Genomic DNA, 25,572 nt, shown 5'->3' on the forward strand with positions numbered 1-25,572 from the left:
TTTTTTACTCAGCTCTGCTGTTACTGATGCAAAGGAGGAGTGGTGGACTACAAAACCCCGCCCAAAGCTAGAAGAGTGACTTGCTATTGGCCACGTGCAAGCACTGTATCTTTGGTGATTGGCTAACCTCCCATCGATCACACTTGTGAAAATGTGCCTTGTGGATGGATCGGATGAAGGAGGAAGCCACGTTGACACAGAAAGTGGTGGTTTGTTTCATCATTCACAGACTGAACAGCGGTAGTAAGCGGTAACTACTCCAGTACTCCAAGTCGACCAGGAGGCACAAAGAGTTGGAACATCTGGGATCAGCCGAGCAGGTAAGGTAAGTTAATCACCTTTACGTAATTTACAATCTTAAAAAATATGTGCTGTACTGAATTCAAGCTAGGTTAGCATGTCTGCCGGCCGGGTTGGTGGCATACTCTATGGTTGGTGGTCACTGGTGGTCAAAATGTGCTTAGCAAAGTGATTTAGTGATGCTAGCAAACTGCTAGCATCACTAAAGCATTGCTTTTGATGTTACATTAGCTGCAATCAAACCGTTAGAGTAGTAGCCTATTGGTATCCGGCCAAAGGCCACGTGAAAAGCAAATTCACGTTTTGTTTGCATAGCGGACATGTGGTTGACTCTTTGAAATGTATGAATGACAATGACCTAGTCCTTTTTTAATTTGCATTGTAGGGAAAATAAGTCACACATCCCAACAAGATGAGCGTCGGTTTCATCGGAGCTGGCCAGCTGGCTCACGCACTGGTGAAAGGGTTCACTGCTGCAGGTGAGTGATCAGTGATGACTGATCAGTGATCACTCACACCCCGCTGGAGAAATCCAACCAAAATGAGAGATGAGATGTACTTTATTTATCCCCACAGGGAAATAGATACGTACATATACACTCATACAGTAACAGTACCACCAGCATCATGACAAATGACAACACATAAGACAGTAGCATCACGTGAATACAATAAAGACAGCAACAAAATAAAGGCTTATCAAAGTCTTGAGTCTGACTGTCATTGTGGGCTCGCTACAGCGAGCACACACTAGTTATTGCCAGCCTATATTTATTCTTTATTTATTCCGCCGCTTTTTTTTGGCACCCTACTACTTCCACATACTTTATGCTAGAAATTTAGTTCAAACTTCAAACTGTTCAGCTCTTTGCAGTGATGGGTGCTTGTATTTTTATTTTTACAAAGTTTTATACTTTTTATACTTTTTAACTTTTTAACTTTTTTTAACATCCTTTATAATGAGAGTCGATGGAAGAAAGGTCCCATTTTTCACAGTTAACTTTTTTGAGCTCTTATTACTCCGTCATACTTTCACTTTGAAACTTCATTCAAACTTTATAATGTTCATCTATCTTTGAACTTTCATTGGTGAAAAAGTTGTTTTGAAAAAGTTTATACTTTTTAAAATATTTAACTTTATTTATAGTTTTTTCCTGCCATTGACTTTGTATGGGATTTATCTCTAAATCAACCTCACTTTTGCAGCCTCATTACTCTGGCATACTTTGTTGTAGAAACGTGATTTAAACTTTAGAACGCTCACACGACTCTGGACTCTGGACGGTTCAAACCGTATTCGAATACGTTGAACGGTTTTTCCGAAATCGCAGTTCAATCGCAGGCCGTTTCGCATAATTAGTGCCATTTTAGAGTGCGGGCCTTTTTGACTAGAGTGTGGAGACTGAAATTCTTTCCTTGAAAATTTACCAAACAAATTGTCGTCCCGGCCAAAGTATTCATTTTACACGCATGTTCTTTTGTCATTTTGTAGCCACACATGTCCTCTTTCACACAATGTGACCACCAAAGCACAGAGACATACAGAATGTGAACTACGGCCTTTTAAGTGACACAAAAACAGTCAATCTGCTCATTGACCTCCATTGTATAATTCTTACGAGGAAATTATCGCGCTGACAATTCTTAACTCGCTCTTATAACCACATTTTCAATCGTACCAACACCACAATCGCACATGGTGTACCTCAATATCTCAGGCCACTCACAGCGAAAAAAATATTTGCATTCGACTTTTACTTTTTGCGATAGAGCAATTTGTTCGGGGCATAGTTTCCCCCCATTCACGGCCATTATAATCTCCCAGTCATAGTACTGGCATAGAACTTGGAAGTCTTTTACGTCCACAGCTGAGACATATAAGGGCTTAATTACAGGGCTGACATTAAAGTTACAAGATCTCAATGAGTTGCTCTGCGATACCTTGTGAGCTTGTAGGTCTGCTATTTGTGCAATTGGCTGGCCTTTACACAGCTCTCGCAAGAGCACGCACACACGCACACACACACCCTGTCTTCCTATTGGCTGGCCTTTACACAGCTCTCGCAAGCGCACGCACGCACGCACGCAATTTTTTTTAAAAAAAGTAATTTTTTGAAAAAAAGTATTTTTTTGAAAAAAAAGTATTTTTTTGAAAAAGAAGTATTTTTTTGAAAAAAAAGTATTTTTTTGAAAAAAAATGAAATTTTTTGAAAAAAATGAATTTTTTTGAAAAAAATGAATTTTTTTGAAAAAAATGAATTTTTTTGAAAAAAATGAATTTTTTTGAAAAAAATGCAAACTTAAAAAAAAAAAACTTTAACCTTTTTTTTTTTTACTTATGAAAAAAAAATATATATATTTTTTTTACTTAAAAAGAAAAAACTTGAATTTTTTTAATAAAGATTATTTTTTTTACATTTAAAGAAAAACTTTTAAAAACACTTCTACAGCTTCCACATACTTTATTCCGCTTTATGCAGTTATTTATGCTTAAACTAGTTTTTCCAAATGTTCATACTTTTTTTTTACTTTTACTTCAGCTTTAATACATTTTCTACTTTTGTTTACAATATGCTACAGTCCCGAAATATTGATCACTTCTACAACTTCCACATACTTTATTCCGCTTTATGCAGTTATTTATGCTTAAACTATAGTTTTTCCAAATGTTCATAGTTTTTTAAACTTTTACTTCAGCTTTAATACATTTTCTACTTTTGTTTACAATATGCTACAGTCCCGAAATTTTGATTATGGATTTAGACCACCAATGGGAACACTATTACTCCGGTCCCCGAGTTTCAAACTTGACACGGCAAAAACTTTATACATTGCAATTTATGCGAGCCCACGCAGTTTCTACAGGAACTGCCTTTCTAGTTATTTTTAATCTTCCTCTCTTCTCACTTCACCTCACTCTAGGCGTCATAGCTACGAACAGGATCACAGCCAGCTCCCCAGACACAGACCTGCCTACGGTAGCTGGATTAAGGGTGAGAAGATACGTTTATGCAGGATGTGTGTATTCTTGTTCAGTCCATTTGTTTACTCCTTTCTTTGTTTTTATGGTTTATGCACCATATACATGTGAGTATAGCCTATATTGGGGTGCATACTTACTAGTTTAGACTAGTTATTGGTTAGACATGGGTTTAGGTGTGCTGCTCCGTGGGAGGTGAGGGTTTGAGATAGGTTGTAGTTGTAGGACTAATGACTGGTCTAACCAATAACTAGTCTAAACCAAAAACTGTCTAAACTAAGTACTTCACCCGCCTATATTTTGATTTCATGGCCAGATGAACCAATCAACTTCATGAAAGATTTGCACTGCCACAGACCTGGCTTTTATTGCTCATTATCCTGAAAAACATGCGTTGGCATGAAACTAATGCTGCAACATGTTGTTGAGAAATCATTACGCACACAGCCACAGACAAATCTGTGTTTGAGAAGCCTAAAGTAGATTAGATAATGAATCTTTTAGCAAGTTGAAGCTGTACATTTCTTTCCCCATAGCCTTCTCCTATACACCAGCTCAATGACCTTGCGCTTAGCGTCCACCCTGAGCTTGGGGGTTTGGGGTTTGATCCCCAGGTCATAAAGTGCAAAGACACAAAAAATGGGACCCAATGCCTCTCTGTTTGGCACTTGGGGGGTCAGTCCCTGCGACATACTAGCGTCATGTCCAGCTGCCTCACGCTACAGTAAAGGGAGAAAGGCTCCTGCCCTATGGGCTTTGTGGCTCGGCAAGGCTTATACCGTTTACATTCAAGAAATGTTCAGTCTCACATTGGATACGCCTATGCACCTGCTTGTCATTCATGCATTGAAAATGATTGTCTGTTATTTTTTATCAGACGCTATAAACTGTTACTGAACTGTAATCATTCCATGATGGCCAGGAGTTTAAAACCTAGTAGTGCAATCTCCAAGATGGATAAACTGTATCTATGTGTTTTTCTTCTTGGTCTATCTCATCGGAGCACACATGAGAACCTGTCATCAAGACGATGTTGCTGTGGCTTGATGTGATCAGCCTGACAGAACTGAGTTTCCCAAATAAAGTTTCTGCTGCTGATTCTACGATACTCCTTCTGTCAACATGTGTAGAAAATGGGAGTGAACCTGACCACGAGTAACAAGGAGGCAGTCTGTAAGAGTGATGTGTTGTTCCTGGCTGTGAAGCCCCACATCATCCCCTTTGTCCTGGATGAAATTGGACCTGACATTGAGGACCGCCACCTCATAGTATCCTGTGCTGCAGGAGTCACCATCAGCTCCATAGAGAAGGTCAGCTTCAACTGTTACCATCTCTACTCTTGTCTTCACTTTCTCAGCCATTTTCTGGCTTACACTATCCCTCCCCATTTCTCTCTCTCTCTGTGTCAGCAGCCTCTGTCTTTCTTAGTCCCTCACTTACACTGCTGAAATGTCACAAGTCTGGTGGCAGAGATATGAAGAAAATAATACTTGGTGACTGTTGTTCTTTGTTTGTATTTGTTAAGTCACCATTTCCACAATTGCTCAATTCTTTAGCAATTTGCATAATTACCCTATCTGTTGTTAGAGACTGAGCCACACAACAGCTTCCTGTCTCCTTTTCAGGCTTCTCTAACTCCCTATCGACATGTTTGTTTTCTCCCTTTTACTCCCTCTCGATATCATGTTCAATTCAATTAAAATTGTATTGGCATGTGTCCAAGAGACGGCACTGTGCAGCAGTGTTCTGATTAGGCCCCATCTCGGTAGAGTAGAGGTACTCTCGGTTCTCATTCTTTGTCGTGTTTATCTACCCTGTTGTCATCTCACAGAAGCTACTCCAGTACCGTCCGAATCCTAAGGTGATGAGGTGTATGACTAATACTCCAGTGGTGGTGAGAGAGGGGGCTACTGTCTACGCCACAGGAACACATGCAGAGGTGTGGAGGGAGCGAGGGAGGGATAGATGCTGAAATTGGGGTAATGATGAATGATTTGAAAGACACTTTACTTGTGTCTGTCTCGGCAGCCAACCGATCACTTTATATAAGGGTTGTCCCGATCGGATCGGGTAATTGGAAATCAGTCGATTTTCAAATCGAGCCAAAAAACGTATTCAGGACATCCCTAGTATCAAAATTATATCCATATCATATTAGACTGGAAATTGTCTGATTTGGGATATTGTACTATTGTGATATGACATAAACGTGTTCTATAAAATATAAATATCGGACCGGTAAGAATCAGTATCGGCAGATGCTCAAAATCAAATGATTGGAATCGGATCGGGAGCAAAAAAACGTGATCGGGACATCCCTATTTTTTTAACAAACTCATTGACAGGTCAGCTGGGAAATGATGCCTGAGGAAGGCTGTGTGTCACTGAAACGTTGCTTTAAATAAATTACCGGTATCCTACGTGTACTTTGCAAGTGATGGATTATGTTTTATTCACCGTTTCACTTAATGCTTTTAGACGTTTAATCCAGTTGTGTGAGTCGACAGATGGGAAATGTTTCTTTTCTTTTTCTTTTTTTAACAATTTTTTTTTAGCATTTTTTTTTTACAAACAGACAATACAACAAAACAATACATAATACAGACAATACAATACAATTACTTAAAATGAAAACCAAACAAAAAACAATAACATACAGTACATACATATGTAAGTACAGTATAATAAAATAATGGCACTTGAATGGTAACAACAGAGTCAAACAACAAACAAGACCAAACAGCTGCAGAGAATACAATTAGACAATTTCAGTTTCCACCATTAAATAAGATAAGTCATTAACCGTAATATATTATATTGTATATTATATATTATTACATTTCCCATATCTTAAGATGGGAAATGTTAAATGTGTTAACCAATCACATTGCATTGTGAAGGTCATTGTTATTGACAACTCCGTTGGAATAAGAATATCGCAAGCTAATGTCCTTTTAGTGGAAGCCTATAATCATGAATAAAAAGTAAGTAAATGAGAACCTACACATAAAGTCCTACAACATAATCCTCCTACGTATTCCCATATTAATATAATTATATAAATACACTTCCTGCCACCCAAGTGCATCATGGTAAATGCACATATTGACCTTCAGTGGGCATGCGTTCAGAGCAGAGAAAATACTGTTCGTTTAGTTTTTTAAAGCAAAATTTGTAACCTTACCAATGTTTTTGTCAATCAAATTTGACTGGGTTGTGTTAATTAGTTACACATTATTCTGTGGTGTGATGAACTGGTTTCATCACACCACATCGAGTACGAATTGCTTTGTATTGGGTGAGGGATTTCATCTACTGTAGGAATTGCTGATATTGTGATATGTGATGGTAGACTCATAAGGCACCATAGCAGTGGTGAATGACAATGATTGAATTGTCACCACTCACCTCACAATCGGTCGAATCATGGGTAATACAAATGACAAAGGTTTTCCTACTTTGTTAAATTGCTTGTCTCCCATCCTCTAGGTGGAAGATGGCAAGCTTCTGGAGCAGCTGATGTCCAGTGTGGGCTACTGCACTGAAGTAGAGGAGGACCTCATTGATGCCGTCACTGGACTGAGCGGCAGTGGACCCGCCTATGTAAGTGACTGTCTGTATGACAGAAACAGGGAATAGGGTCGCCTATGTCTTCACTGTCCTGTCTAATTAGAAACAGAGATGCCTCCGATCCAGCTTAATTCATGTATCAGAGATCGGATTTGACACCACCGATACACGCTCCGATACAGGAGGGGGACACGTGTTTAATGTTTACTACAGTCCGTCCTGCACAGACAGTGCAGTGAGCGAATCCAACCTCCAGTATGTACAGACTGCAAACAGTTTATAGAAAAAAGCCCCACTAAGGTGCAATATGCAAGAGAATGGAATTGCTTACAGACTTAACAGTATTAAAAGTATAAAGTTTACCCGTCGTCGCACGGATCAGTCAAGTCACTGCATGCGCAGTTCAGTTGTGTGGTGGAGCCCATCATCTATAGCTAGCTGCGTTCTGACATTGTTGTTGATGAGATTGCTCTTGTAATCCATTCTTCTGCTATATATTAACTGCACACACATGCTGTTTAGCGTGTGATTAAATATTTGTAACTTTATTATTGCCATTGAAAAGAAATGCTGCTGTGACGATGAGGATGACGATGAAGAATAAGCATGCGTCGTCGTCGTTAAATCCGTCTTTATATAATTGGCTCAGTTAACAAACCATGACATTGTTGTCAGAAGCTCAAATATTGATTCAGATTGTAAGTTTAGTGCAATTCTTAAGACAAAGACAGAGTTTGCAAACTAAAGTAGCAACACAACACCAGCGCCATAACAAACGTCCTGAGGTATTTTTTTTCTCCCAGAGTTATGTCGGTAAGGCTCAAGGCTTTTGTCACATGATAGCGCAGCTGATTCCAGGCATCACATTAGGGGTAAAAAGGTACCACGTGTATATAGCAATAATAATAATGACTTATTATTAATAAACCATAGTATTAATTAACAGGTTACATGCAGGCATCACTTTAGGGGTCAAAATGTACCTTTGCACATAATAATAATAATAAACTATAGTATTAATTAACAGTGTTGTGGCTGATAATAATTTGCCGATAAATTACTCATGCCGGCAGGCTAAGCCTGGGAGCTAAAAACAAACTGTAATGACGCGCGACAAAACAACGATAAAATGATTCATTTCCAAACAAGCTCAAAGTTTAAAACGTTTATATAGCTCAGTGCACAAAATATTACAATACAATAAATAAATATATATATATGCAATAAATATGTGCAAAGAATCTAATAAATAACAGTCAAACAGTGAGCAAACAACGTGAATGAATCAAACTATACCAAAGTGCATTGTGCGGTCAACAAAATGTATCCTCCCAGCTCACCCTGCCTCCAAGTTCAAACAGCCTTAGGAGTGAGCTGGTTCAGACACCCAATATTTGTTGACTACCAAGGGCCACCCACAGAGACGCTCCCACCAATAACGGAGCGTCAATGCGGTGCCCACACCCATCACCAACCAAGTGACAACCACTAAAGCTAAGCACTCTTTGGCTCCTACATTCCGGCCCCTAATTAAGCCTTGCATTAATTAACTATTATCGATTATGTAGGAGCCCTTAATTAGCCTTAGCAAAGTTACAATAATTCACAAATATAAAGTCAATGCAAATTAATTCGGAATAATGCGTCAATATTCTCCATCGATAGGATCTCCATTCCTCCATAAACTCTCCATCTGCAAAAAATAGAGATAAAGGGAGGATTCGGAACATGAGAGACTTCATGGCTCCTCTGCTTCTTGAAGAAGACACACTTTAGTAATGGGCCTGTCCAGGCAGCTGGTCTTCGTCTTCACGCGAACCTGTCGCACCAGACCCTTCTTATCTGGAGTTGCCTGCACAACTTTTCCTGTCAACCATGTGTTGCGAGGTGCAGATTCATCCACCACGATGACCAGATCTCCAGGAACAAAGTTCCGCTGGATGCTCTGCCACTTCTGGCGCTCTTGAAGCTGTGGGAGGTACTCCTTCACCCATCGCTTCCAAAACAGGTCAGACATGTATTGTACCTGTCTCCAACGGCGCCGCACATAGAGATCTTGCTTGACGAATACCCCTGGTGGTAGTGAGGGCTTAGACCTAAGAAGCAGAAGATGGTTGGGCGTCAATGCTTCCAAGTCATTAGGATCAGTGGAAGCTTTAGTTATTGGTCGGCTGTTCACAATAGCCTCAGCTTCACAAAGGACCGTATGGAGGCCTTCGTCATCAAGATTCTGGGTCTGCAAGATGGAATTCAGCACCTTCCGTACGGATCTTATCAAGCGCTCCCACACTCCGCCATGATGGGACCCATAGGGGGGATTGAAAACCCACTTGATTCCCTTCTGCAGGAGCACGTCACTGATCTGAGCCTGGTTCCACCTTCCAATTGACTCCCTCAACTCACGTTCACCTCCGACAAAGTTTGTGCCGTTGTCTGAACGCAACTCCAACGCCTGACCACGCCTTGCCACGAAGCGTCTAAGAGCGTTGATAAAGGAGTCAGTGTCAAGAGACGCTGCTACCTCAAGATGCACAGCTCTTACAGCCAGACAAGTGAAGATGACCCCGTACCTTTTTACTGTACATCTTCCTCGCCTAACTTCGAAAGGCCCAAAGTAATCCACTCCAGATCGAGTGAATGGCGGCTCGTCAGGTGAAACCCTGTCAAGAGGGAGATCTGCCATACGTTGACGTCCTGGTACTGCATGCAGTCTACGACAGACGACACACTTGGACAGAGTCTTCCTTATGGCAATGCTGGCTCCAGGGATCCAATATCTCTGGCGCAGATTCGACAGCATGTGGTTACGTCCCCCATGCCCTGTCACTTGATGAATGTGACGTAGTAGAAGGTCGGAAACGTGAAGGTCCTTGGTCAAGATAGCAGGATGTCTTGCCTCCTCTGGCATAGCTGCTCTACCAAGCCTACCCCCTACTCTCAGAATGCCACCTCCCAGAATGGGGTCAAGCCTGTAGAGATGACTGGTCTTCTTCACACCTTCCCCTTTCTGCAAGCTACTTATCTCCTCTGAGAACCTTTTCCCTTGACAAAAGCAGACAATTGCAGTTTCTGCTTTGTCAAGCTCTTCAACTGAAAGAGGACCCTTAGCAGCTTGAGCTCTGATGGTCTGCATCTCCTCGTGCACCTTCTCATCCTCCAGACCAGACTGGACAAGAAGCCTCCTCTTCTGAGCCAAATCCGACAACAGTCTCCTAAACCTGAGAAACCAACCAACCATCCTTCTCAGGCGGAACCAAGACGAGAAGTGGATAATGAACTGCGTGACCAAGTCTGCCTGCTCATCAGCTTGGATCGCATTCACAGAGGCCACCATCTTAACTTCAGGATCCTCTAGAGAAACCTTTCCGGCAAGATCAGGCTGTGCCGGCCACTCTGCTTCAGGTTCAATAAGGAACTTGGGTCCTGACACCCAAACATCAGACTTCAGGAAGGATTCCACTCTGGTCCCTCTGGAAGCCAAGTCCGCTGGATTACTCAACGTGTCGATGTATCTCCACTGAGAAGGACTGGACATTGAAAGTATCTCAGAGACACGATTTGCCACAAATGTCTTGAACCTTGATGTTTCATTCCTGATGTATTTCAGTACGGAGGTACTATCCGTCCAGAACACTGACTCCAGTAGTGGCATTCGCAACTCCCTTTTCCAGAGCTTATCCATCCTGCTTGCCACCACTGCCGCTGTTAACTCCATGCGAGGGATGGTGATGGATTTCAATGGGGCAACTCGTGCCTTACCCATTACAAATGCGCAGTGGGCTTTCTTGTGGATGTTATTCAGCAACAGGTATGTGACCGTGCCATACCCATCCTCGCTAGCATCCGCAAAGTGATGCAACTGAGCGGAAGTGACTTCTCCAAACTTAGGAGGTTTCAAGCACCTGCACATGCGAAACTCTTCGATGAGATGAAGCTCCTCCAGCCAGACTGTCCACTCCCGGACAGTGCTTACTGGCAAAACATCATCCCAGCCCAGCTGATCCCTGCACAGGCGTTGAAGTAGCTTCTTGGCGCTCAGCACCACAGGTGCAAGAAACCCCAACGGATCGTATATGGAGCTAACGGTGGACAAGATCCCTCTCCTCGTCAGAGGTTTGTCCTTGAGTGTGATCTTGAACCTGAAAGCATCCGACTGGACACACCAGTGTACGCCCAGAGCCCTTTCCACAGGCAAATTGTCATTGTCCAAGTCAAGATCCTTGACATCCACCGCTCTTTCCTGTGGAGGTATGGCAGCAAGCACAGCGCGTCTGTTGCTAATCCACTTTGTTAGCTGGAAGCCTCCTTTAGCACACAGAGCACGAAGTTGGTGATATAGTGACACTGCCTCCTCTTCGGTGCCAATAGACACAAGACAGTCGTCCACATAGAAATGATGCAGAACTGTGTCCGCAACCTCTGAACCGAACTGGTCCCGGTTATCCTCTGCACATTTCCTTAATGCAAAGTTTGCACAGCTTGGAGAAGATGTTGCTCCAAACAGGTGTGCCAACATCCTATGCTCCACCAACTCATGGCTGTGGTCACCATTTGGCCACCAAAGGAACCTCAATAGGTCAGAGTCTGACCGTGGTACTTTGACCTGATGGAACATGGCTGCGATATCAGCCATAAGAACAACTGGCTCTTTTCGGAACCTGCTCATGACACCAACCAGTGAGCTTGTCAGATCCGGGCCTTGAAGAAGTTGCGCATTCAAAGAGGTTCCTCGGAACGTAGCTGCGCAGTCAAATACGACCCTCAACTTTTTCTTTTGTGGGTGGTATACACCATGGTGTGGTATGTACCACACCTTGCCATCAGAACGACCCAGATCCTCAGTTGGCACCTGCTCAGCATAACCACTGGCGATGATCTCGTTCATAAAGTTGGTGTAGTCCGTATGGAACGAACAGTCCCTGTCGAATCTCCTTTTGAGAGCCAGGGTACGCTGCTCAGCAACCTTCCTGTTGTTCGGCATTCTGACATTATCTTGTCTCAAGGGTAGGCCAATGTGGTAATGACCATCAACTAACTGTACAGAGCCATTGACAGACTCCATGAAGTTCAAGTCTTCCCTAGACATTCCAAGCTGTTCCTCCTGAACACATTCAGGGAAGTCTGCCTTCATCTGCTGCTCCCACAGCTGGTCTAGTCTTGCGACTGCAATCCGATTGACGGTTACGTCATGGCTCGTGTAAGTGGTATCAGTAGGGCAGTCGCCCCTAAGAGGACCATTCACGGTCCAACCCAACATGGTTCGAATGGCGTAAGGACCGCCATTCTCACTTCTGACCACCTCCCATGGCTCTAGAGCCTTGGGGACGTTGGTGCCAATAAGAAGATCCACTCCTGAGTCGATTGCTGTGATGTTGATGTGCTCGAGGTGCGGCCAGTTCCGCAGATCTTCCTGCCTAGGAATATTACCTTGGTGGACAGGCATGAACTTCTGCGTGAATATTTCAGGCAGCTCACAGAAACAGTCTGTGTCCAGCCCAGCTACCTCCAAGTCCATCACAATGTGACTGCCCACCACCTTCTCCTGACCCATTGTCCGTAGGAGGATATCTGACCTTCGTCCTGAGAGGTTCAGCCGTTTCATTAGCCCTTCTGTACAGAAAGTAGCCGAGCTTCCAGGATCAAGGAAAGCATAAGTGACCACTGTTTTATGACCCTTCCTAGACTTCACTCGAACCGGAAGTATAGCAAGTGTGCACTCACCATCTCCGGCCCCAGTAAGACCGCTGGACTGAACTGAGATCAGAGCGCTTTCATCTGCTGTTCTCTTTTCGCCTTTGGCCTGCATAGGGCCTTCCCAATCTTTGGAATAGATATGCAGCATGCTGGGATGTTTCATACCGCACACCTTGCACACCAGGCGTTTACGACACTGTTTGCTTTGGTGCCCAGTGCACATACAGCCAAAACACACCCCTTTCTCTTTCAAGAAGGACATCTTATCGATGTGTGTCTTCCTTTCCAATAAAGAACACAGGTCCAAGGTGTGACCTGCTCCACAAAGCAAGCAAACTCCAGGTGAGCTCCTCTCTCTATTCCATCCAGTGTCCTTGTCCCCTTCGACTGTAGCGACAGTGGTCGCAAAGCTACTTCCCCTGGGTTTAGAAGAGGACTGGGGTTTGGTAGTTCTCGATACTGCCAGGGAAGAATCCTGTAAGTCTCCAAACAGGGGGTCGCTTGCAATCTTCACCTGCCATTCAATGAATTCAACGATGTCGCGAAAGGTGGCTCTGCGCTGGTTCGTCTCCTGCAAATTGCAAGCGACATCTCTCCACTTATCCCTTAGCTTATAGGGTAGCTTCCTAATAACAGTCTGCATATTAGCAGGAACATCCAGCTCATAGGTGGATTCAAACTCTCCCAGAGCATTGAAGCAGGACCGCAGCAAGAAGCTGTAAGATTGAAGCGTGTTCACGTCCTCAGACTTTAGCGCTGGCCACAAGAAGACCTTGTCCATGTATGCCGAGGTAATCTTCAATGAGTTGCCAAAGTGTTCTTGTAATAAGGATTTGGCCTTGGCATAGCCATTTTCGGAAGACATATGATGACAGCTCCGAACCATGTCTCTGGGCTTCCCTTTGGTATACTGCTCGAGAAAGTACAAACAATCCTTGGCACTGCGAGTCTTCTCCTCAATGCAATGCTCAAAGGCTCTCATAAATGTTTGGTATTCCAAAGGATCACCGTCAAAGGCTTGAATGTCACGGCGCGGGAGAAAGAACAATGACTGCTGTTCAGCCAGCAAAGAGGTTATCTCGTTTTGTTTCTCCAAAACAGAGATCAGCTGACCATGATTGGCGCTGCCTTGCGATAAAGGTGCAGGATGGTGTGACTGCAGCTGCGGCTGGGGATGTACTTGAGGGTTATACCCTCCACTTTGTTGCACCCTAACCGTCTCTGGCCTTGGCTGAGGCTGGTATACTGCAGCGTGAGATAAAGGTGCAGGATGGTGTGACTGCAGCTGCGGCTGGGGATGTACTGGAGGGTTATACCCTCCACTTTGTTGCACCCTAACCGTCTCTGGCCTTGGCTGAGGCTGGTATACTGCAGCGTGAGACTGCAGCCCCATGTTCTTCACATTAGGTCGAGAATCCAATAAAGGTGGACGCGATACTGGCTGCTTAGGCCTAGCGTCAAGCAAATGGGAACGTGACTGTGGTTCACGTATTGGAGTATGCTGAGATGGATGCCTCCCTGACACAGGCACAAAGGTCTCAGCATCCGCATCCAACAACGGAAACCTTTCTTTCCTTTTCTCAATGTAGGAATTCATCCCATCTGCCCTACTGGCTGCAGCACCAGACACTCGAGAGCTGCCAGAAACCTTCAAGACACTTATTCTAGCTGCAGATGCTGCTATATCAGTCTCCAACTCTAGCCGCTCTTTCTTTCTTTTGAGCTGCATGGCTTGCTCTCTGACCTGCGCCTCTTGCGCTCTGACCTGCGCCTCTTGCTCTTCCAGATCCTGTTTCTCCTGGAGCATATTCTGGCGAACGAGAAGATCTGCCAAGTCTGCTTCTGCCATTACACGTGCAGATGCAGTAGTTGAGGCGGTGGTACTAGTGGACCTACACTTACTACCTGCAATGCTCCTTTCCCTTGATGCTTCAACTGCAACATTTGAAATACTATCATCAGGGTCAATGTTATCAACAACTGAGGATACCACCTCATCTTCACCGCCTTCTGTAACACAAATAACATCATCGTTATTTACTTCATTCAATGTTACAACATGAGGTGTGTGTGACTGAGTAACTTCCTGTAACTGAGCTGCACTTTGAAGTGGGCCATTTATGTCTGAGAGCCATTTATTTGCATTTTCAATGAAAACAACCTTACGTCTGTGTATGTTCGAAAACCAAGTATTTTGTCTCTCTTGTTCTTCCAAAGGAAGTAATGGGATGACAAGATCATGCAGATGGCTCGCTTCATTGTACAGTGCAGACACAGTGTGAAGATTAAATTGAACGGTTTTTGCATTGTCAGTGTTTTGCATAAGGTCAGTAATTGCTTTTACAAGACCATCAATTTTATTAACCTTAGCTTTTCGTTCCTTTTGAAGTTGTTCCATTTTGTGTAAAAATGCTTTGGCAGTGGGCTTTGATTGCCTTTTCAGTTCACTTGTACTGGCACTAGAACCTGGCCTAGATGAATTTAATTCCATTTCGAATTTGCGTTAAATGAATCAAAGTATCAAATCCTTTATCCAACTCAAAGGTCAGCATACACGTTGCACAGTGACAGCCCTAAACAGTAGCATGTGTGTGAAAGTAACTGTAGTATATTAAAAGAAAGCTATTGCTCCCCTCTAAACTTCCTGAAAAATCTAAACTATCAAAGCAGACCCTATGTCTTCAGCATGTAACGATGGGTATTTATGTGCCTATATATCTCAATTAAGAGACGACACTCCCGGGCCACCCGGTCAGCGGGTAAATAAAGCGGGCCGATCCGTTCATACGCAGGAAAAACAATAAACAATAGCCTACAACCGGAGCTATAGGCTAAAGCCGCTTCACCTATAGAGGAACAATAGAATGTGTGTGTGTTTGTGTGCGCGTGTGTGCGTGCAACAGCTGTTTGGGCTAAGCCGCTATGCGAGCGTGCAACGTGCCGAGTGGACTCGATATACGAATGGATTAAACAAACGATAGCGGAATACAACATATACTGCCGTGGTGCACACCAATGCACGTTCCGTTGTATAAGCGTCGTGGGAAACCAGGTAGGCTACACGCCAACTTCCCGACACCAACACCAACAAGATACAGGTTTGTTGACAATGTTGTGGCTGATAATAATTTGCCGATAAATTACTCATGCCGGCAGGCTAAGCCTGGGAGCTAAAAACAAACTGTAATGACGCGCGACAAAACAACGATAAAATGATTCATTTCCAAACAAGCTCAAAGTTTAAAACGTTTATATAGCTCAGTGCACAAAATATTACAATACAATAAATAAATATATATATATGCAATAAATATGTGCAAAGAATCTAATAAATAACAGTCAAACAGTGAGCAAACAACGTGAATGAATCAAACTATACCAAAGTGCATTGTGCGGTCAACAAAATGTATCCTCCCAGCTCACCCTGCCTCCAAGTTCAAACAGCCTTAGGAGTGAGCTGGTTCAGACACCCAATATTTGTTGACTACCAAGGGCCACCCACAGAGACGCTCCCACCAATAACGGAGCGTCAATGCGGTGCCCACACCCATCACCAACCAAGTGACAACCACTAAAGCTAAGCACTCTTTGGCTCCTACAAACAGGTTGCCAAGTTTTACAGGTTAAACACTTCATATTCTTATTTTTACAGGTTAAACACTTAACCATAAACATCCCCTCTTTGAATTTAAATGTAAGGCATTTGTACAATTAATAAATGGCTTATTGAAAGTTAATGCATTTTTTTGTATTCATTTGTTTTGCTATGTAGCCTACAGCAAATATCGGATCGGCAAATATCGGATATCGGGAAATTTAAAAATGTATATATCGGATCGGAATTGAAAAATCAGTATCGTTGCAGCTCTAATTAGAAATACTTCCCTGGTAATCCCCAAAATAATGAGAATGTGGGACAGCCAGACCCAGGAACGAACGAGGGATAAATGCGTTATCTCCGCCATGCTGGAGGTGGAGTTTATGTTTTTCACATATGTGTGTGCACAGCTCATATTTCAAACCGATGGAACACATCAGCATTTCATGCCCACTCCACCGCAAATGTCTAAATGCATGGTGGTGGTGCTATACCGGTCAGGCCTGCTTTACATTTTGGTCTAACTCTTAAAACTGTAGGTCGTGCAATCAAAATGTTTCCCTGGATTCCTTGGATCATGACGCGTCTCCCCTTGTAGACCACTCCCGTTTCAGCCTTTCCAGATTTTCCACCGTTTTGCTCACCCAAATTGCTACACATTATCTCTATCATACTGATTTTCATTACATTCCAGTTAGATAATTGATTTTACATTGCCAATAACTTGCATTACCCAATCGAAGTTTGGTAGCTCTTTTCTTTTTATAAAAGTGTTTGCATTCCTGTGTTATACTCTGCAGCGGTTCTCAAACCCCTATTACCTCCTGACGTAGCTGTGTGTGTGTGGTGTGGTCTCTGTCTGACTCACTCTCACACACATATTGTATGTGCTGGCCAGGGGAGGGAACTTTGATACATTTGCAAACTCCTTCTCTTAAAGTGAACGTGGATGGTGGCACTGGGAACTTCATAAATGCTAATAGCTAGCCGGCAGAGAAATAATTAAGACAAACAAAAGCAACATATAACAAGTAAATTGTTTAGGCTTAATCATCAATAAACAACGCATTGTGATCTGCACTGCACACGTGCATCTGCGAGAACATACATTTAATTGTCCATTCCACATCTGAGCTACCTACCTATAAAGCCACTGGCCGCTTGGGCTAAGCCTTTGTTTTTATTAATACACAAATTAATAAATTGACCCAAGTGACAACAAAAATATTTTCTTGCTTACGGTAATGAAAGTATTCCAAAGTTGGTCCTGCAGAGTGCATCAAGTCTCCTCGGAAACAAGGAAGTGAGTGTTTATCAAATGGAATCCATTTTCGTGTACTGCATCGTCTATTTCTCGCTTCAAATGTTTCAAAAACATTCTTGAAACCATGTTTAGTTAAATGACATTGTGTTTTAGTATTCATGGCTGTCATGTTGGGTACATCATAAAACCCAAACAGCACAGCGGCTGCAGCAGGGTGCACACGCAAATCCGACACACCAAAGGTCCGAAGTGCGGGGACATGCGATGGTGCGACATGCGCTGCTCCCGTGCTTGCGCTTATGGTTGGGTTAGGGATTGAGGTTTCGGAACTAAAGCCTGTACCCGAGAAATGACACAGCTAATTTGGCGATTGACCAATCAGAATCAAGCATTCAACCAAGCCGTGTAATAATCATTGTGTTGGTATATGTTGACAGGCTTTTACGGCTCTAGAAGCCCTTGCCGATGGAGGAGTGAAGATGGGCCTCCCCAGAAGACTGGCAATCAGACTTGGAGCTCAGGCCCTTCTGGTCAGTTTGTGTGTGTCTCTTGCTGTTTCTGTCTGCACTGTAAATATTAAATTGCATGCTACCAGTTTGTCAGGTGGTAATTGCTGGAATTTGGTCTGTAAGTAAGTCAGAGAGGCTTATTGTCTGTATCAACCGGGAGTCTATCCCCGTTTCAATGCGCTAGACCTCTGGGAGATGGAATACAGAGGTGGATCGCAACACCTACCATCGTCTCTCAGTACTTTCCGCATGACTTCAAGCTGTGCTCCTCATACGCTGAGTTGACGGTGCCTGGAATCGAACCCATGACTGAAAGACTGTGCTACGTGTACACAAATGTGGTCTGAAAATGTCAATTTAAACCTTTACTGTGTGTAAAATAAATAAATGTATTTGTATTTTTTTAATGTTGAAATATGAAATTTCATCCCTAAATCATTCGATAAAATGGTGTTCCCAGGATCAACCACTATAGGCTAAAGTTATTACAATCGTATATTTTGTTCTTAATATATTTATATCCATGAGATCCAAGGAGTGTTCAGTGTATTCCTGAATTTCCCTTGGATACGAGGTTTCCTTAGTTAGCACAGAACCTGGCTGATTCTACTTAACAAAACGGCACGGTATCAGATTAGGCCAGTTATACTGTGTCTGATGTATTCCTGACTCCTCTGAGATATGTGACTCAGTTAAACTAACCTCTTCTTGTCCCATGGTTCACCCCACCCATTCTTTTTAAAGGGAGCAGCTAAGATGCTGCTGGACTCAGATCAGCACCCAGGCCAGCTGAAGGATAATGTGTGCTCCCCTGGAGGAGCCACCATCTTCGCCCTGCACACCCTGGAGAGTGGCGGCTTCCGTAGTCTGCTCATCAATGCCGTGGAAGCTTCGTGTATTAGGACACGGTGAGCTGAGAAATTCACGTTACTATGATTTGGACATTTAAAATTATACTGTATATCTTCTAAGAAGAACTTGGGTGTCAAGGCGAATCTGAAGAGGCAAAACTTGACATCACAGATTTAACATGCTATCTTGAGCTGACTAAGGTGCACCCAAAGTACTGTCTTGGTATCGGCAAAGTCATTTTCCTACAAACATCTTCCTTTTCAAGAATTACTTTCATTTCTATCTTTGTGAGACAAGACACAAAGATGGGGCTGAAGAACAGAAGAGGTCAGGAGCCATATTTAAAAACTATTATCGTTGCTTGGACATGCCTGTAGTCCTTCCTTTTGAGCCAATCGGTGTACAAGTTTTGTGGGAGAGGAAGGTGTTGGGGCAACTCCATTTTCCACATGAAACTTAATGTGGTTGTGAATATAAGGGGCAACCCATCGGTGCATTGAGGGCACTTCATCTGAGAATTTATTTTGATCCTTTTTGAGACTTGGTCAATTCAGTTCTGTTTTATTTTGGTCTTAACAAGTAAAACTCATGATAACTTCCTCAACCCTCACTTTTATTTGTATTTGCTTATTAGTGAGCTGCAGTTTCTGGCAGACCAGGAACGCATCTCCCCCGCAGCCATCAAGAAGACTACATTGGACAAGGTGATGCAGCAGCCTGGAGTCACTGTTTCTGACGCGGCTAATGGCAGGTCAGGCCTCAGCCTCTTCAACAACCGCAGCCCTGTGGTCAAGAAGAAGAACTAAAAGGATCAGGGAAACACCACACTTTGAAAACTACAAACGACCGGAAAATATATACAAACCCAGAGTTGGAAAGTGAAGAGAACAGACCGTGTTCTGAAATTGCATCAGAGAGCCCTACACCAAATACTGCTGATTGTATTTGTATATTATGTAAGTTGAAATTCAAATTGACCTGCAACCTTCCTCACAACGCGCACACACATTTATATCCTTAAGGCGTGATGTAGGATTGTGCTGTCCACTCAATAGACGCACACTAGTGAGCAAAAAGGCATTTGCAAATCCTCTGTCTACCTGTTTGGTATAAAGTCTATGGCTCTGTGTTAACTATTCATTGATAATGGCCCAGTGAGCCATCTTGGAATTCTGAGGCAGATGGTGACTGATACCATTTCTAAGGGTAGGTGTTTTTCATAAAAACAATATAAAGCCACAATTTGCTTTGTTTTGATTACACGCATGTTTTGATAGTATAATTTTCATTGTTCATTGGCCAACAGTATTATGCCCTTAATGAAGAAAATTATATAGACTGAAAAACGTTATTGTTTTGATCTTCATACATAATTCAGATACTTCTGATAATTGTCAGCCTTACTGCAGTCCAGCCTTTTCTTGCCATTATTTACATTGTGTCACCTTTGACCCTTTTTGGTCATGCGTTTCACATGTCGCGGTCAACACAAGTTTTATTACACTTTTGCCATTGGTTTCCTCAGGTCAGTTACTTCACTTATTAGACTGGACAGTCTTTGTCAGGACATTACTTGGGTCTTGGAGCTCATAACGGTACTTGAGTAGGTAATCATTTTTTCTTGTTTTCTCAAAGTGCTGTATCATTTCTTGAAAGTGCTAGTAGAAAACAATCTATTATACGAAACACTTTTTGTTTGGTATAATACTGAAGTAGTCATCTCTATATTTTGGCACTTAAAATATTTATATCTGAGAAAAGCCCAGTCTGTCCTAATGATGTAATTTGTATAATTTGCTTATATTTCTACGTTCATAATGTTACATGTTGTGTGTGTTGGCATAACTACTTCTGTGGTGGTCTGTCTGTCTGTCAAGAATACGTCAATATTAAATGTGCTGCAGAATGAGAACATTCTGTTAAATACCCTTTTTTTCTACCCCCCCCCCCCCCACACACACACACACACACACACACACACGTATTCAGTATAGCTCTGAATATGCAGTCTGGCTCTGAACAATCTGTCACGTCTACTCTTGAATTTCAACGTTTATATTTCCCCAGCGTTCAGTTTGTGTAGTCCTTCATGAGGAAGTGTATCTATAGAGGCCAGAGATTAATTTGGGGCAAGAGCTATCTTGAAAAGACAGACCTGAAGATGGCATCCTGAAATCAAATGACGTTTAAGTATCAGTGTGACTTCTCTGATCTCTACATACCAACCTGAACCAGCTCGGCGTGTCTTAAAAACCATCCCTGAACTGATTTATATTATACTTCACTCAGAATAGATTCACAATCTGTGAATGTAATTAGCTTGTCATCACTGAACTAGACTAAATGGTGTAATGTTTCACCTGTAAACGCCTTCAACTCATCCGCCCAAACTGCCTTGTTTTCCCCTGACCCGTGTCCCTCACAATTTCAGGACTTCAAAGAACTCACTTCCTCTGTTGTGCACATGGAGTGATGCATGTAGGCCATAAATAGACATAAATATGTTATTCCTCATTGGCCATGAAGTGGGTTGTGATTGGTTAAGAGGAAACACGAGTCCAATTTTAGAATGTTTCTGTCAGCAGGACATATGACCAGAGAGTGAGGTCATGATTTGGTCTCTAGGTTGAGTTCAATTTCCCAGTTCTCCACTCCTCCACACATTATTACTCCCATTTAGTCAGAAACATGAGATTGGTTTATGGGTATACTAATCTCTGATGGGTTCCCACTTCCCAGATTGTGGGTATGCTGGTTATCAGTCGTTTGGAAATGTGTTTGTGGTAATGGGGGCAGAGTTTAAGTGCACCTCTATGAGATAGGATTATAAGGAAATTAGAAAAGTTGAAACCGTGAGTTTGAGATTGAAAACTATTACAATTCTACAGTAAATATTTTAGTCTGCACACTCACTCCTGGCTGCAACAGTTGGGGGATTAACAGTGGCATATGGGTCCACTTTGTGGTAGAATGAGATAGGGCTAGATATCTATTCAAGCAACACACAGGCAAGCAGTAATAGTCTTGGGAAATGATGGCAAGAGTGAGTTTGTTAGGAGCCATGTCCTCATTATAATTGAACAATTTCCCACCGTTGTAGGATTAGTTTATTTGCGTTAAACAAATATACCAGTGTCCCTTGATTAAACCTCTGCAGGCATACTCCAAAAGCACTCTGAATGTTTATTTGTGCGTGCAATGGTTTTTACCCCACTGCTGAAGTGACTAGGTAATCCCTCTTCGGTTATTTTAATGTTATTCTCTGCTAGCTCCAGTTGCTGCCTGATAAGATTAGTCCGTTCCTGGAGTTTTCCATTTGCCACTCATTATAGGCCGTCATCAGCCGGGTGGCTTTCAGCACCCCTCTTTTCAAGTACTAGTGATGGGCACTGTCTATAAGGTGTCAGTTCAGTAGCAGCTGATCATCAAAGTTGGTGTGTGTTTCTCTGAAAGATCGAGAGGGAGAGAGACGGTGTGGATGTTATGTGCCAACCCAGCACATAACATCCTAATATTTGTCTAAACTTGGAGAGACATGCTGGAGAGTGGTGTGGGTGTGCAGGGAAGCCTGTATGTTTATCTCCTTTGACACATGGACCGTGGTGCACGTTTCAGTGTGTGCTGTGTGTCTGATGCAGTTGATTGTGATTTCAGTGCTGATGTCTGGTCAAAAAGCAACAGAGGAAGTTGGTTACCAACTTACCACACAGTGAGTGTGAAACTGAGTATGCAGTACTGGCCTCCTTTTGGCGCTCGGACTAAAGTATATGTGTACTACTACAGACTGCCTGAGTTGAATTGTGCCCCTCAGCCAGTAGAATTAAACGGGGAACATATTAGGTATACGGTAGGTAGTGATTAGTGAAGCTAAATGGAGATCAGATAACATAGCCTATCTGAGGTGCATATTTTCATATAGGCCTACATGTATATGTTTATACACCACCCGTGTCTAATGTGATTGTGTGGATCAACTTCCTAAATGGTGACTAGTTCTGTTGATTTTGGGTGCAACTCACCTGAAGGGCTACTAATTTTGTTTCTGCTTTAATATAGGCTAATCATGTTTACTAAGGGTGTCTGTCTGGCATTGGAACGGTTGCATTTTAAACCCCTATACTAGTTCCCCTCCCTACCTTGAGTTAGTATAAAGCAGGTATGTTTATACTGGAGCCTACTACCACACACACACACACACACACACACACACGGTACAATGCAGGTAACTAGTCTGACTACCAGTAGCCTTAACTGAAATGGACAGTTCTGACATAAGGAAAATAACACAAGGCCGGTAGTATGGTAGCCCTTGCCTTGGTCACACTTTACAAAATGCCTATAGTGAATTAGTGATTGTTACCTTGCAATAAACAACCTATTATAATGTAGTCATTTGTAGTGTCTCGTAATATACGAGTCGTATATTAGCCTATCTCTTTAAATGCTAGTCGCGTAGATCCTTCATGAATGAAACCATGTGATCCAAACATCATCTGACGTCTGGCGCTTCCTACCATAGACTAAAACAAGCGAGGAAGGGGTGGATAGATCCGCGATCTGCAAGAAGGTGTGAACACCAACTGTCGCTCTGAGCGCCGGCTCGGCATTCAGCGGTAAATCAAAACCTTTGGCGGTGCGGTGGGCGCAGGAACCATCTCACTTTTGGTCGGGTAAGTTTGTACGGTTTAGTTAGTAGCCTACTTGCAGTATAAATAAATCATTGCTGATCTGCTCTATATGAAATGCTGGATATAGATATATATTGTTTTGCTGACTGTGTACGCCACCACTGCCTGCCACGCCGCTGTCGCCGTCTCCCGTCCCGTCGGCGTCCCGGTGCGGTGTGTGCGTGCGTGCCACTGCGTGGTGGTGGTGCCGTGCTGCTGTTATGTTATGCTGACTGGATCACAGCCCAAAACGAGCGACATCATACCAATGAGGCGCTGTTTAAAGGGCTAGCCTCCCCTGCTGAATCATCACCATTGGGCCGTCAAACACAGCAGGCAGCCTTGCGCTCCAGCGGTCGCTGCTATCGCCACGCCGACCGACCGACCAACCGGAGCTTTCAGAATCATAAGAGTAGACAGTATTGCCTGTAGACAAAGAGGGCGGCCGCTGTGTACACTTTCACTATAGTGTCCACTGTCCAGGCACAGAGCAGGCATGTCGGAATTGATCGGGGTAGAGTTTGAGGAGGACAAGTAGGTAGAGGTATGGAAAGAGTTGGGGATTCCCCAATTTTGAGTGTCTGTCAGACTCGATCATGTTATGTAGACAGGTGAAAGCCGTTTGGGAGTTGTTGAGAGACGTGAACCGGAGCGAAGATAATTGACCCGACTACTGGACAGTGGAGTGGACACAGCGAGCACTTGCACATTGATTATAATCTGTTGCTTCGTTCTGAGGTAAGGTGGCTATAATAGCTTTACTATCTAGTCAGCTGTTCGCAGATGTAATTGGTGAAAATATAGTTTCCATATTTACTCACTCATCATGTATTTACTCCCCCTCCACCTGCTTACTACTCGCATGTGGCATAATGCAAACCCCTTAACGCAGTAACAAAAATAAACAGACCCCATGACATTATCGCCTCTTTGCGTAACTAAAGCTGGCAAAGTGTCAAATATTTGCCACATGAGCCAAGAGGGTATAGGGAAAGGGTACAACTGTGGCAATACTATATTTATTTAGTATTGCCATTTAATGAAATTACACAATTTGCTTTGTGGCCTTCACTTGTCTCGTGGATTAATCATGGTCTGCATGACGTAAAGCCTGTTTTATTATATTTCCTCAGAGTCAATCAGACTGACTGGCCATATTGAGATGCTGATTCATCACAAGTAGCCTATCTGAACGTTTGCGCGAGCAGAGCGGAGGCATGAGGGGAGCCATGGCAACATGAAGTTATACTGACATTGGTGGCATATTGAATTAAATTAAATGTATTCCCAATATTCCAGGTTTATTATTATTATTGCCGATTTAGCAGTTTTATCGCTGCCTCATGTCTATTCGCTTGCTTTATTACGCGCAGCGCGTGCATGGTTGGAAGGTCACCAAAATACTGGGGTTTGGTATAGGCAATTAGCCTGCCTATATGTTACATTCACGTAGGATGCTGCATAATGATATGCTGTTTCATATGCTAAATTCCTAATTGCTATTATTGATAACGGTGAGATTGGTTCTTGCTGTGTAATTTCAAATCAAGTAAATTACCTTGCCGAGATCGAGTTCTCGCGCTGGAGTCTCATGATTCGATAGGTTACTAAATTCGCTACAACAATATGGCACCGGCGGACAAAGGTCTGGGCGCGAGCGAATGAGATCTGTTTATTAGGCTAGTCTTTGAAATAAATATATGCTTGTAGCCTATGTATAATGTGACGGGTCCTATCATAGGACCCGTATACACAGGACGTGTGTGTGTGTGTGTGTGTGTGTGTGTGTGTGGAGAGACACGACTGTTTCAGCTGGACATTTAATTGTTTTTAGGGGAGCTTTTGTTATTTTGGTGAACACGTGAAATAAAGGTGGTAAAATATCAGTTGAACAGCCTATTGCTTGGTCTGCTTTTGGCTTAATTGGTCACCACCACAAGGACAATGAAAGTGATATTCCTGGCTGTTAAGGTGGCTAGCACACACACACACACACACACACACACACACACACACACACACACACACACACACACACACACACACACACACACACACATATATACATATATATATATATATTGTCCAGGCACCTTGGCTGGTACCTTGGCAGTGTGCCGCGGGTTCGACTCCCGATC

At 43.0% G+C, this 25,572-nt stretch overlaps 2 protein-coding genes across 5 annotated transcripts in view; both read left to right on the forward strand.

Annotated features, from left to right (window-relative positions):
* The first annotated feature begins 161 nt into the window (after positions 1 to 161).
* On the forward strand, positions 162 to 20,673 carry pycr1b (pyrroline-5-carboxylate reductase 1b). 3 transcript variants are annotated; one of them, XM_080760268.1, is made up of 9 exons: positions 162 to 325; positions 686 to 779; positions 3,223 to 3,293; positions 4,411 to 4,590; positions 5,112 to 5,219; positions 6,770 to 6,883; positions 17,844 to 17,936; positions 18,660 to 18,823; positions 19,402 to 20,673. In XM_080760268.1, the coding sequence occupies exons 2-9, from the start codon at positions 713 to 715 to the stop codon at positions 19,571 to 19,573; spliced, it is 969 nt and encodes a 322-aa protein (XP_080616394.1). In that variant the 5' UTR covers positions 162 to 325; positions 686 to 712; the 3' UTR covers positions 19,574 to 20,673. The 3 variants fall into 3 exon arrangements, with proteins under 3 accessions (XP_080616394.1, XP_080616395.1, XP_080616396.1); XM_080760269.1 differs by having other exon boundaries at positions 162 to 320; XM_080760270.1 differs by lacking the exon at positions 5,112 to 5,219.
* A 2,661-nt stretch (positions 20,674 to 23,334) lies between these two features.
* Positions 23,335 to 25,572, forward strand: part of LOC308312607 (transcription factor MafK-like) — a 29,761-nt gene continuing 27,523 nt past the window's right edge. The window contains exon 1 of one of the 2 annotated variants that reach the window (XM_080759273.1): positions 23,335 to 23,437. The gene's annotated coding sequence lies outside the window, so the exon portion shown is untranslated. Of the gene's footprint in view, positions 23,438 to 23,786; positions 24,173 to 25,572 lie in introns of those variants that run through there. The other variant, XM_080759274.1, reaches the window with a different exon arrangement.

Source organism: Protomyctophum bolini, assembly GCF_963924005.1.
Source record: "Protomyctophum bolini genome assembly, chromosome: 3".
In the NCBI taxonomy this organism is placed as follows: domain Eukaryota; kingdom Metazoa; phylum Chordata; class Actinopteri; order Myctophiformes; family Myctophidae; genus Protomyctophum; species Protomyctophum bolini.